Source organism: Xenopus laevis, chromosome 9_10S, assembly GCF_017654675.1.
Source record: "Xenopus laevis strain J_2021 chromosome 9_10S, Xenopus_laevis_v10.1, whole genome shotgun sequence".
Taxonomy (NCBI): domain Eukaryota; kingdom Metazoa; phylum Chordata; class Amphibia; order Anura; family Pipidae; genus Xenopus; species Xenopus laevis.
Window position 1 is genome coordinate 90,170,076 of NC_054388.1, and position 12,700 is coordinate 90,182,775.

At 37.8% G+C, this 12,700-nt stretch overlaps 1 protein-coding gene across 1 annotated transcript in view; it reads right to left on the bottom strand.

Moving 5' to 3' along the window:
* Positions 1 to 12,700, bottom strand: part of tmc5.S (transmembrane channel like 5 S homeolog) — a 49,175-nt gene that overhangs the window by 19,940 nt on the left and 16,535 nt on the right. The window contains exons 2-8 of the mRNA XM_018239119.2: positions 11,479 to 11,606; positions 9,802 to 10,016; positions 8,450 to 8,551; positions 4,186 to 4,275; positions 2,418 to 2,520; positions 1,103 to 1,190; positions 366 to 614 (exon numbers count right to left, since the gene is read on the bottom strand). Coding sequence (XP_018094608.1) covers positions 366 to 614; positions 1,103 to 1,190; positions 2,418 to 2,520; positions 4,186 to 4,275; positions 8,450 to 8,551; positions 9,802 to 10,016; positions 11,479 to 11,552 — 921 coding nt within the window. The 5' untranslated portion in view covers positions 11,553 to 11,606. The remainder of the gene's footprint in view (positions 1 to 365; positions 615 to 1,102; positions 1,191 to 2,417; positions 2,521 to 4,185; positions 4,276 to 8,449; positions 8,552 to 9,801; positions 10,017 to 11,478; positions 11,607 to 12,700) is intronic.

The following is a 12,700-nucleotide window of genomic DNA, read 5'->3' on the forward strand; positions in this document are numbered from 1 at the left end:
GGCATTTAAACTGCATTATGGTTACCTTCAATTTCTTGTAGGCTGTGTGTGCAAACATTTAAGGGCATTTTATTACCCCAGGGGCGCCGGTGTAAGACCACAATCTATATTGCATGACTTTGACTTAACGTTAAATAAAGGAGTACAGAGACCTATGCCTACTTACACAATGTATCCTGCATTGTGCAAAGTGAGACATTTTCTCTGCTCTCCACAATGCTTGTGCACTGGTATCAAAACTCTTGTGAAATGAAATGTGATAAGGAGGAGGAATGAAATCTGTTTCTCTTAGGCTGGGCTGTAATAATGCATTGGACAAGAAAGAAGAACACATATTCCAATGGTATATGCTAACTTGTACTTACAGCTCCTGTTAGTAGCTCCAGGCCAGAAAATGACAAGTTGTTGGGGTTCATATCAAAGAACTGTGGAATTGTTATGAAACTGAAGTTCACAATAAATGAGAAGATGTTAAACCTCAGGAGCCACTTGAGGAATATAAAATAGGAGAGGATACTTGTTCCAAACTTGCTCCCTATTACTTTGAGTGTGCTGTGCCAAAGTTGCAATGATACCAAAATATCTGCTATTGACTGCCTGGATTTCCGGGACAACTAGCAAACAACAAAGAGACAGAAAAATACTATTAGAAAGTAGTTGTGTTTGCAGGAAGCAGTAAAAGAAAACAATTATTTTTGGCATCAGTATACAGACATGAGACAGTATCGAGAATGCTTTGGTCCTGGTGTTTTTGGGATGAAGGGGCTTTCCATAATTTGGATTACTCAACTAAAAATCATTTAAACATTAAATAAACCCAATTGGCTGGTTTTGCCTCCAATAAGGATTAATTATATCATAGTTAGGAGCAAGTACAAGGTACTGTTTTATTATTTTACAGAAAAGGGGAATTATTTTAAAAAATGTTAATTATTTGATGGAAATTGAGTCTATAGGAGATGACCTTCTCATAATTCTGGATAAAGGCTTTCCGGAAAACAAATCCTATACCCGTCTTAAAAAAGTAAGCCAGTAGGGAAAGTCAGGACCTTGCACCAGTACTGTAATAATACGTATGTCACATAATGTATATTCAACTTACCACTCTTATATGGTGAAGACATCCATTACAACAGTCCATTTGGTAGGCACCTTTAAATGACTTCTGTTTCAACAAGAAGACTTTGCTCCTGTCAAATAGCAACTGATGAATGTCATGCACCTCAACATAACACTGTTAAATATGATACTACATGCACCCAGGAAATTGGTTCTAAATCAGGAAGCCAATAGAAGGCAGGAAGGCAGCACCCTCAATTTAAGAAAAGTAAAGTAAATTATGTATAGTCAATTTGCAGCTACAATTGTCATTCAAATGCAACTTCCAACATCCTTTACTTTTATTTTCACATGGGATAAAGACCAGAATGAGACCTGCTCAACCCAATCCTGTAGATGAGGCACCTAATCTGGACCCGCTGACCTACATTTATGGAAAGGTTGAAATTAAGTAAGCTTTATCAGAAAGGTCTATATGAATACACTAGTAAACCATCAAAGTAATGCTGCTCTGAGTCCTCTGTTAAAAGAAACACAGCATTTCTTTCCTTCTATTATGTACACATGGGCTTCTGTATCAGACTTCCTGTTTTCAGCTTAAACCTCCAGGGCTTGGTCTTGAGCATGCTCAATTTGCTCCTCTCTCCTCCTCCTCCTCCTCCTCTCCCTGCTGTAATCTGAGCTCAGAGCAAGAAGGGATAGATGTCACAGAAAGCTAATATGACAGCAGCTATCCTAAACAAACAAAATGGCGTTCTAGCTTGCACTGTTGTGATTAATCTATTGGCAATAAACTGCCTTGGTAGCTTTCCTTCTCCTTTAAAATACTTGACGATTGAACCAAAACATAAGGGGGTTTCACAGTGTTCTCATCCACTACTCTCCTCGCGTCACAGAATCTGAAAGTGATATCACTATTACCAGAAAGTTAAATCACTCTGGGAGGTCAGCAAGATGCAGAGAAAGTTCTTTTTTTACAGATTATAAAACAACTTGCACCCAATTTGACCCCCAAATCAGCATGTCAGTGGGCCACCAGCTATATTGGGTAATTTGGGTTTTTGCTGTGGATTCCCGAGATTACTTAACCCCATGCAGGACTCTAAAATGAACCTGGACTTTTAGCTCAGATGGTTCACCATGTCACTCATTCCATTTATGACTTGTTGAGCAATAGTACAGTATATATTTTTCTGATCAAGGGACCCCTTTCAGACTGGGGGCTAGAACACATGCATTACTCCAAAATGGCATTTGTATAGAGCACAAGTTATATTGTTATCAACACAGATAAAAAGTTTTTCAGTAGAAATGCCAGACTGCAACACAAATGAACACTAGCTGGGTATTTACGTTACCTCAGGTCACGTTTTGCTTTCAAAGAGGTTGGAATCTTTCTGAGTTCTTTGGCTATGTCGGCAGTCGGCAAGTCTGCAAGCTTCCTAACAAGCTCTTCATTTTCTGTTGAAACCATGAAAGTAATGAAGAATGTTAAATGCTGGCTGAATTCCTAGCAGTATCAAATTCAAAAAATATATTTCAAAGCATTCTATAAAAAGTTAAAAAATTATTTTTTATTTAACATCAAGTATTAAAAAGTAGGCATACAGACCAATTGACGTTCCTCCTAATTCCTAGGATTCCTAGCAGAACTTGGATTCCTTTTGTACTATTGTTATAAAGATTTCATAAAACTCACAATGCAAAAATTGATCATGTGACAAAGCTACCCAATGGTGCAAAACAGGTTAGAAGGGAGGAGCTTAGATACCATGGAGTAATAAGTCACCCCTGTCTATTGGTATGGTGTTAAATTTTTGTTTTTGATTTTTGAGCACCTATCAACGAATTTGATGGGTGAATTCCAATTTTTGTATTTTTATTTAATGTTTGCAAGGCCTTGAGCAGTTGCTGGTCAGAAGTTCATGATAATAACATCAAAAAGTAAGCCACACTCACAGGATTTAGTAAAGAACAAACCGTGTTTTATTCAACGTTTCAGCCCTCCACTCGGGCCGTCTTCAGGAAGTGTCACTTCCTGTAGTGTAGTGTTGCATTGAGAATCTATGGGATATTTACTTTCTCTGGTTCCACTAGGCTCAAAGCAAAGTTTTGTGTCTTGATAGTTATTCTTATATGAGACATTTCTTTTTTGCAGTCTACAAAAATACAACCCATAACCAATACAAGAAGTAAAGAGGGCCCTGCTCTATAGAAAACTATCCTCCCTTGGGACCCCCCCACCACCCAAAAAGTATAATTGTGATTATATAGAATTAGATGATAGGTGTTCATAAAATCTGGAGGGCCCAGAAATTCACACTTCTTAACTACATCCTTGCACAAGTTTCTGGAGCTCCCTTACTATATACATAGGGGCAAATTCACTAACATTCGTAGTTTCGCCAGGCGCAACTTCACCGCACTTCGCCAGGCGTAGTTTCGCCAGCGCTCCGCAAATTCACTAAAATCCGAAGTTGCGCTCAGGGGTAGCGTAAGGTTGCGAAGTTGCGCTAGCGTTGATTCGCTATGTAAAGCGAAGTTACGCTAGCGAAGGCTAATTTGCATACGGCGCCAAATTCAAATTTCAATGGAGGAATACGTATCAGCACTACAAATGCCTAGAAAACCTTCAAATCATCAAATAAAAATTTTATTTTGCCCTACACATGTGCCCACTGTCTAGGTAAGTTGCCATGAGTCAGGAAATGTAGGGGGGAAGGAGGGGAGCCCCAAAAAATGTTTCATCTTTTTCAGCCTATCACCCATAATGAAGAAAACACGCCAGCGTTTTTTGGGACTTAGAAAAAATTTAGACTTTTTTTGAAACAATCCCTATCTACTCTATTGCGCTTCGCAAGGTCTGAGGTGGCGAAGGAAGTCTAGCGTAAAAGGTAGCGTTCAATACACTGCGCAAGTTAGTGAATTTGCGTAGTTACGTCGCTAGCGAAAATTCGCCAGGCGTAAGGGTGCGAAGTAACACTAGCGAAACTACGCCAGCGTTCGTTAGTGAATTTGCGCAGTAACGAAAATGCCAAATGCTAGCGAATTAACGCTAGCGTTCGGCGCTTCGGCGCTTAGTGAATTTGCCCCATAGTGATCACTGGCAGCAGCCTAAAGACCCACCTTGTTGTTCAAGAGAGGGATCAACATCCGAAATCCTTGGCTGAAGCACAGTTGTGCTCTTTCTACTGGACCGTCTTCTGAAACTTGGATCTAACAAAGTATTAAAAAAGGTTATAGTACCATGTACAGTACATTCTACCATTGACTGCAACTGTTAGTGACACACTCTAGTCTAAACCAATGCTATACTAAGTAAATCAGGAGCTAGGCTGACCTGATAGGGATCTGAAGCCTGTCTTTGCTTGTGTGACTGCAGGACACTGATTGGCTATTACCTTCTTACTGGTCAGGACATGCCCACCCATTATTTGAAACACAGACAGTGGCTGTAGCAAATCTATGGGAGCTCCAATAAAGGGGCCATTTTAAAGATAATATAAATTTTTAGCCCAACGTAAAACCAGCACCATGTATTATTCATTATTGCCTACCAGATTTTAGTTATGCTATACTGTAAGTCTCCTTTAAAGGACATGTCAACCCCAAAAACTATTTTTTGCCTAATAAAAGAAAACACAGATATAAGCAACTTTGCAATATGAATATATTAAAGCTTTAAAAGTGTGGATGTAATTGCTAATGAAAGCAGCATTCGCTTAACTGGTTGTTAATTTTTTAACAACGTTGCAAAAGCCAGTCTCCTTCAGCAATACAGGCCTGTCAGTTGGTTGGCTTATGTTACATTGTTTTCAAAAACCAGAGCCACCAGGGCAGAGAAGAGAAAGGGACAGACAAACACTGCTTTCAAAAGCAATACAAATGCACATCGGAAATGTGTAATGAGTGTATATTAAAAAGTTGCTTAGCATTATGTTTTCTTTTATTAGGCAAAAAAAAAATTGAGGGGGTGACGTCCTTTAACCGAGGCTTGCAGTTACTGTAATATTATTAGAAATACCAGTTAGTTAGTTTACCTAAAGATAGAGGAAGCTGAATTTCTGGTTTAATAACTGAAAATGTGGCTCTTAAATTTAACAGGAGCTGTTTTTGCCACCTCTGGTAACTTGTGGGGAACTACAGAAACACACCTGCCTATAGCTTTAAAAATTCTATGTAAAGTTTTAGTGTATATTCAATTGTCCGAAAGTGATTTTGCAACCCTCTAGTTCGGTAAAATACATGATACTTTGTCTTTACATAGCACATCTATCTTATGAGCCAACCTATCGGATATTTACCATTCCATATACTAGCTCATAGTGGGAACCACAAATGACATCCCATTAAAATGCATGTGCCTGAACAAAGTGAAGCATCTGAATAATGGGGAAAAAAATAAAGGTGGTTCTTTTAGAATACAGTATATTTAAAGGAGAATTCAACCCTAAACGTAAAAAAAAACCCTCCCCCCAACCACCCTACATAGACCCACCTCCCTCCTCCTCCCCAACCTAATGTTACCCCGGGCAAATGCCCCTAACATTTTACTAACCCCTCGGTGCAGATTCAGGCATCGGAGTTCACAGGCGCCTTCTTCAGCCGCTTCAGTAGTCTTTATAATAAGACTGTCCTTCAGCAATTTTCGCGAGTTTAGGCGCATGTTTAACTATATATATGCATATGCTCCAACTGCGCATACGCCAGTCTCATTCTGAAGATTACCAAGAGAAGAAGATGGCTGCCGTGAACTTCGATGGCTGAATAGTGTAAAGTAAAGTGTTAGGGGCATTTGCCCGGGGTAACACTTAGGAGTAAATTTATCAAAGAATGAAGTTCCGCCACTAGAGTGAAATTATGGGATTTTGAAAGGCGTATTTATCAATGGGTGAAAGTGAAATTTCACCCTTTGATAAATACGCCTTTAAAAACCCCATAGAAATGAATTGGAAGTGGCGGAATTTCACTGTAGTGGCGGAACTTCACTATTAACTTCACTTTTTGATAAATATACCCATTAGGCTGGGGGAAGGAGGGGGGTTCTATGTAGGGTAGGGGGTAGTTTAGGGTTGAATTCTCCTTTAATATTTGAATACAGTTCAGTTTATATTCAATATAAAACTTTACATAGAATTCTGAATGCATGTTGTGTCCCTTTCCTGTAGAGCATACAATCTTTATTTGCTTATAGACGGGCATGAATATGACACAAATTTATTCAGCCATATCCAATGATCTCTCATGCAAGTTTTTGAAACCTAAGCCAGAAACATATTTAAATAAAATTTTATTGAACTTGCCTGAAATTTGTTCTCCGTCTGTACTACAGTCTAAAGGATAAATCTTCTGTTTTATTCTCTTCACATTCCTTAGATGTTGAAGACGCTTTTGCCCACAGATAACATGGGATTCAATTTCAACCTCCATGGCTTCAAGTTAACGTGTTTACAACATCTGCTGACCAATGAGCTTGCTACTCACTGTAACCTAGCAACTGAGTTTGCATTGATTCCACACATACTGCAAGCTTCTTTATATTAAAAAATAAACATTCCCCTAAATCACTACCAGAGCAAAATATCCTGACCATTTGCATTTCAGTTGTTTAACTCTTTATAATGCACTTCAATATTCTATTATCACTAAAAAAAAAACACTTCACCTACAAGTTTATCATTTAAGCACTCAATTGTAACCTTAAGGAGTATGGCACATGAGTTATTACCATCCCTATTAGAAAAGATGCCAGCTGGCTCCTTGAGAGGGATTTTGACACTTCAGGAAGAGTTAAGGAAGGATGTGACCAGAGAAACTAAGAAAAAAACATAACTTATACTTGTTTGAAACTACAAGCTTGGTCAATAATCACCCTTGGAGGTAGTGCATTTTCTTCTTAAAGAAACAGTAATGGCAAAAAATGAAAGTGTTTTAAAGGAATGACATATAATGCACTGTTGCTTTGCACTGGTAAACCTTGTGTGTTTGCTTCTGAAATACAACTGTAGCTTATATATACAAGCTGCTGTGTAGGCATGTAAGCAACCATTCAAGCACAGGGTACACAGTAGATAAAATATTATTTTGGAAGAATCCCATTGTAAGCTTCAAAGTTTATCTGTTATCTGCTGTGTATCCTGTGCCTTTTCTCCTTTTTCAACTTTGAATGGCTGCCCCCCACTTCTACAGCTTGTTTATAAAAACTGTAGTAGTTTTTCTAAAGGAAATACGCCAGTTTTACCAGTGCAGACCAACAGTACATTATGGTTTCATTACTTTAAAAGTCTTTCATTTTTTGGTGTTACTGTTCCTTTAATATTTACACTGGGCACATACCAGCTAAAAATAAAGAAATTCAATCAGGGGTCAGTTATACAAACAATAGCCTCTATATGTTCTTACTGAAACATAACTGCCTACATAATCACTTCATACTTGTCTTCATGTTATTTAGCATTAAACAATTCCAAACCACTCTGACTCAAAGCAAAGTTGGGTTACAAGTCTCTAGTTTCAAGTATAACCCCAAAATAATAAAAAGAGAATGCACGCAAATGTTTGTACAGGTATGGGACCTGTTCTCCAGAATGTGTGGGACCTTCGGTTTTCTGGATAATGGCTCTTTCTGTAATTTGGATCTTCATACCTTAAGGGGCAGATTTACTAAGGGTCGAATTTCGAAGTACAAAAAACTTCGAAATTTGACCATCGAATATCGAATTCAAAGTTTTTTCAACAAATTTGGCAATCCTGCGATCGAATAAAAATTAGATTCAAAGGATTTCATGGATCAATCAAACTATTTTTATTCGATGTGTAACGACTTAGAAAATGGTTGTAGAAGGTCCCCATAGTCTAACATAGCACTTTGGCAGGTTTAACTTGGCGAAGTATTGAAGTCTGAATACTTTTTTTAAAAAGACAGTACGTCGATTATCAAATGGTCGAATATTCGAACGATGTTTTCTTCGAAACAAAGTCAAAGTAAATTCAAAGTCGTAGTATCCTATTCAATGGTTGAAGTATCCAAAAAATTAAATTTTTTTTTCAAATTTTTTTACTTCGAAAATTCCTTTGAAGTCACTTCGACCCTTAGTAAATCTGCCCTTAATTGTATTAGAAAATCATATAAACATTATATAAACCTGGTTATGCTTCCAATAAGGATTAACTATATCTTAGTTTGCATTGAGTACAAGGTACTGTTTTATTATTATTGTTATTACTATAGTGAAAAAGGAAATCATTTCTAAAAATGTGGATTATTTGGATATAATGAAGTCTATGGGCGACGTTTTTTTCTGTAATTTGGAGCTTTCTGGATAACAGTTTTCCAGATAATGGATCCCATACCTGTACTGTTTTCACATACTAATAGGATAATACATACCTTCTGCTAGGTCAATCCCACTGCCAAAGTATGGGTGTCCTTCAGTACCATTATAATTATAGGATGTAACTGTATTGGAATCTGGTTCAAAGGCAGGATTACCTAGGAAAAATAATTATACTGTTTAATGACAATATGGCTGTAAAGCTCTGGCCATCAATTTTAATGATGAACACTGCAAATTTAACATTAAACTACACCAGTCCCAGGGCCCGACTGGGAGGAAAAAGCAGCCCTGGCAAAAGTATCGAAGCAGCCCATGTATTCACACGCATGCAAAGCATGATATATATTTCCAACCCCAAGGTTAACTAGAACTAGTGTTTATTAATATATATTTTAAGAGTCCTTTAGCATATAATTCCCAGCAATATTATACACCCTGTGTGCTGGAACTGGCCCTTGCAACAAATAACTCGCCCTAGTTTCTATCACAACTATTCTATCAGATGGATTAGTGGCCCTATACTTACAGTTTATTCTAAATTTTCCTTTGTGTGCCCCCAGCTGGACCATGCACCGTGGCAGATAATTGGACTTTAATTGCCACGTGTGTCATAGGGCCAAAGTGTGGCACACTTGAAAAGACTGGGCTGCCTCATGCAATTAATGGTACATATCACAGTTTTCCATATACAGGCTGCAGCTCCTGTTGCCAACATACTGTACCTATCATAATAAGCATAAGGAATTGGGTATATAGCAAGCAACTCTAGTATTACTAACTGAAGTTGGTCAGAATTCCTGGTTCCGCCCAGTACTGACATGTATACTAACAAATGCAGTCATCGGTTTAGCTGTGGCTAGTTCTTACGGACAGCTAATTTACATTTCTAAAGTGAGTGACTAATTTACATATTAAAGACATATCTAATTTGCATTTTTAGGTGAGCAACCCATTTACATTTAAAGATAGCGGCCCCTCTGGCATTTGCCCGAACCCACAGATTACCAGTCCGGGCCTGACCAGTCCTGTCAAAGGTTGGCTGCTATGAGACACAATATTTGTTCTGGAATATGTGGGGCTCATTTATCAACACAGAGCAAATTTGCCCATGGGCAACTACCTATAGCAACCAATCGGTGATTAGCTTTTTAAAGCCAGCTGCAAGTAGAACAATGAATGCAGCAATTTGATTGGTTGCCATGGGTTACTGTCCATGGGCAAATTTGGCCAATGTTGATAAATGACCCCCTGTATTGTTTTCTGCACAATATTATATTATTCTTTCATAGATTTATTTAGATTTATTTCAGCCTTCAGACCCTTGTACAGGTACTTTTAATGAAGTTAACATTTATGCCATATCCAGCAACTAATACTTACTCCATTTTCCTTCTGTGTTACTTACTATGTTCTCCTTCTCCATAGGGATTGTTTTTTGGAACAACGTTTCTTGGAATTTGCTGGCTGTATTCAGGATCTTGTTGCACTGAGTTCATTGGCAAAAACAATTTGTTATGCCTCATTTCAGGTGGTTGTTCCCCATAGCCAATGTCATCATCATTGTAGGGATTAGGGTTGTAGAACGATGACTTCTGTCTTGAGAACGATGTGCTAAACAGCCTATTAAATATTGGAAATTATACACTTTGTTATAGTATGTTTATAGTCCAGTATTTCTGGACACTGGCAAAATTAAAATACACCTTTGATGCCTAAATATATGGCTGGCCTAAATTGTTACAAGAGTTTTATGGCAGATAAAGGAGAAAACACTTTTCTCCAAATTCAGTTCCAGTTTTCCCCCATAGACTTCAATAGATTTTTCACATAATAAACTATTATTTCTGAATTGAATTACATCTCACATTGAACCTCACAATGAGTTTTCACATTATAAACCTTTTTCTCACTGAATTGAATCTGGCCCATTATAGGTTTGCAACCAACACCAAAGCTATTTGATCCCACTAAGACAGAAGCCCAGCAGTTTGTTCAGCAGCGGGGCTTCCCCTGAGTACTGCCAAACTGAGGATACTGCAAGAGTAAACACTGGTTTTAGCTGACCTTACTGTATATCTTGCATAAATAAAGAAAATGTACAGTATAGGGCTGCAAACTTAATCCAAGTAAAGAAACTGATCCCAGGATAGAAAATCAATGTGATCTATGGCTGACCTGAGCGTGATTTGTGCATTTATAGTACATCTGTCAAAAACATGCTATTTCTGTCAGGGTGTAATTACATCTGCAGGAATTTACAAGCACAAAGAGATTACATAGTTAAATTGAGTTGAAAAAAGACAATATCCATCAAGTTCAACCCCTCCAAATAAAACCCAGCATTACACTCTCACACACTCACACTGACCCCTCCATAAACTCAATATACCCATATCTATACTATACATTACTACACTAAACTAATATACTATACAATAGCCTTGGATATTATGCTTGTCCAAGAAATCATCCAAGCCATTCTTAAAATCATTAACAGAATCAGCCATCACAACAACACCCGGCAGTGCATTCCACAACCTCACTGTCCTGACTGTGAAGAACCCCCTACGTTGCTTCAAATGAAAGTTCTTTTCTTCTAGTCTAAAGGGGTGGCCTCTGGTACGGTGATCCACTTTATGGGTAAAAAGGTCCCCTGCTAGTTGTCTATAATGTCCTCTAATGTACTTGTAAAGTGTAATCATGTCCCCTCGCAAGGGCCTTTTTTTCCAGATAAAAACAACCACAATCTTGACAGTCTCCCCTCATAATTGAAGTCTTCCATCCCTCTAACCAGTTTAGTTGCACTTAGTCTCTGTACTCTCTCCAGCTCATTTATATCCCTCTTAAGGACTGGAGCCTTTTTTATGCAAGACAGTATGCCCTAGAAGTGCATTGTATATGTCCTAGAAGTGAAATTAATTGCTCCTGAACAAAGAGCTATAGTTTTCAAAATGCTCGAATATTTGAATATGTGACAAATAACTAATTGGCATGTAACATGAGAGATATATGCTTTGGCCAGAGACCGGTCTCATTTCTGTAATATATACTGTAATATAGAAAGATCACATTGCAGACATACCCTCTGTCCATTTGCAAGGTTTCTGAGTCATGATAGGCTGCATTAATAAAACCATCACTGTTTTTGCGAGACATGATTTTCTAATTCTTCCTTTTCACTCCCCAGATTCAAAAGTCAGGTCTCCACTTCTGTTAAAAAGAAAATAATACATATAGCCAATTTGTACTAGATACAGCTATCTATTAGGATTTATTATATAGAATTCCCATGGCTGGAAAGTTAGTATATACAGTAATTAAAGAATCCCTGTGGCTGAATGCCATGGTTGAGATTGAGCAGAGACTTGGTGCAGGCCAGGTCGTACACAGGAGGGCAAACTAACCAAGAAACTTGACAGCAGTCAGAACACAAGCTGGGTTATACACAGGAGGTCACACGCATTACCAAGGATTTAACAAGAACACAGCACTGCAAAATATGTTGGTTCTCTAAAAATACATATTAATAATAATAATAATAACAACAGCCCAAGATTCAGAAACTAACTGGAGTTAAGTAATACCCTTTTTACCAGAGTCTAAGGCTACTGGTTTAAATCTGCACTACCAGGGGCGACAAATCTCTTCAAAATTTATTCCCACAGGCAATAAAGTAAATCAACAATGGGAAAACATATGCGCCATTTTTTTCCCAAAGTTTTCCTCGCAGGCAACTTTGGGCGACTTCTGAAAACGTTGTGCAGCATATATTTTCCCACCAGCATTTTACTTAATTAAAAATTAAATTAATATTAATTAAAAAAATATTTCAAGGAGGTTTGTGCCACGCAGTAGCTAAAATTTAAATGTGCTTTAAAAAGCACATTTAACTTTAAAAAGCATTCTGTAGCAGCTGATTGGAAGAGGCAAAATTACATTAACCCAGGGGCATAACTACAGAGGAAGCAGACCCTGCGGCTGCATTGGGGCCCAGGAGATATATATATTTATATACAATTTCAATAAATACTGGTAAAACAGATCCACCTTTAGACATTTTGGGGCCTTCAAAAAACAATTTGCTATGGGGCCCAGTAATATCTATCTGGCTGGACTAATTCCCTATCTGAATTCTCATTATACTCTTAAAATAATTACTTTCATAAATTTATATTGAATTAACCCCTTTCTTGGCTGGACTGATTTCCTATGCGAATTCTCACACTACTCTTACAATAATTACTTGTCAAAAATGTATACTAAACCTTTACCACTAGATCAGCTAGCGTGTCCAAGTGCAGGAC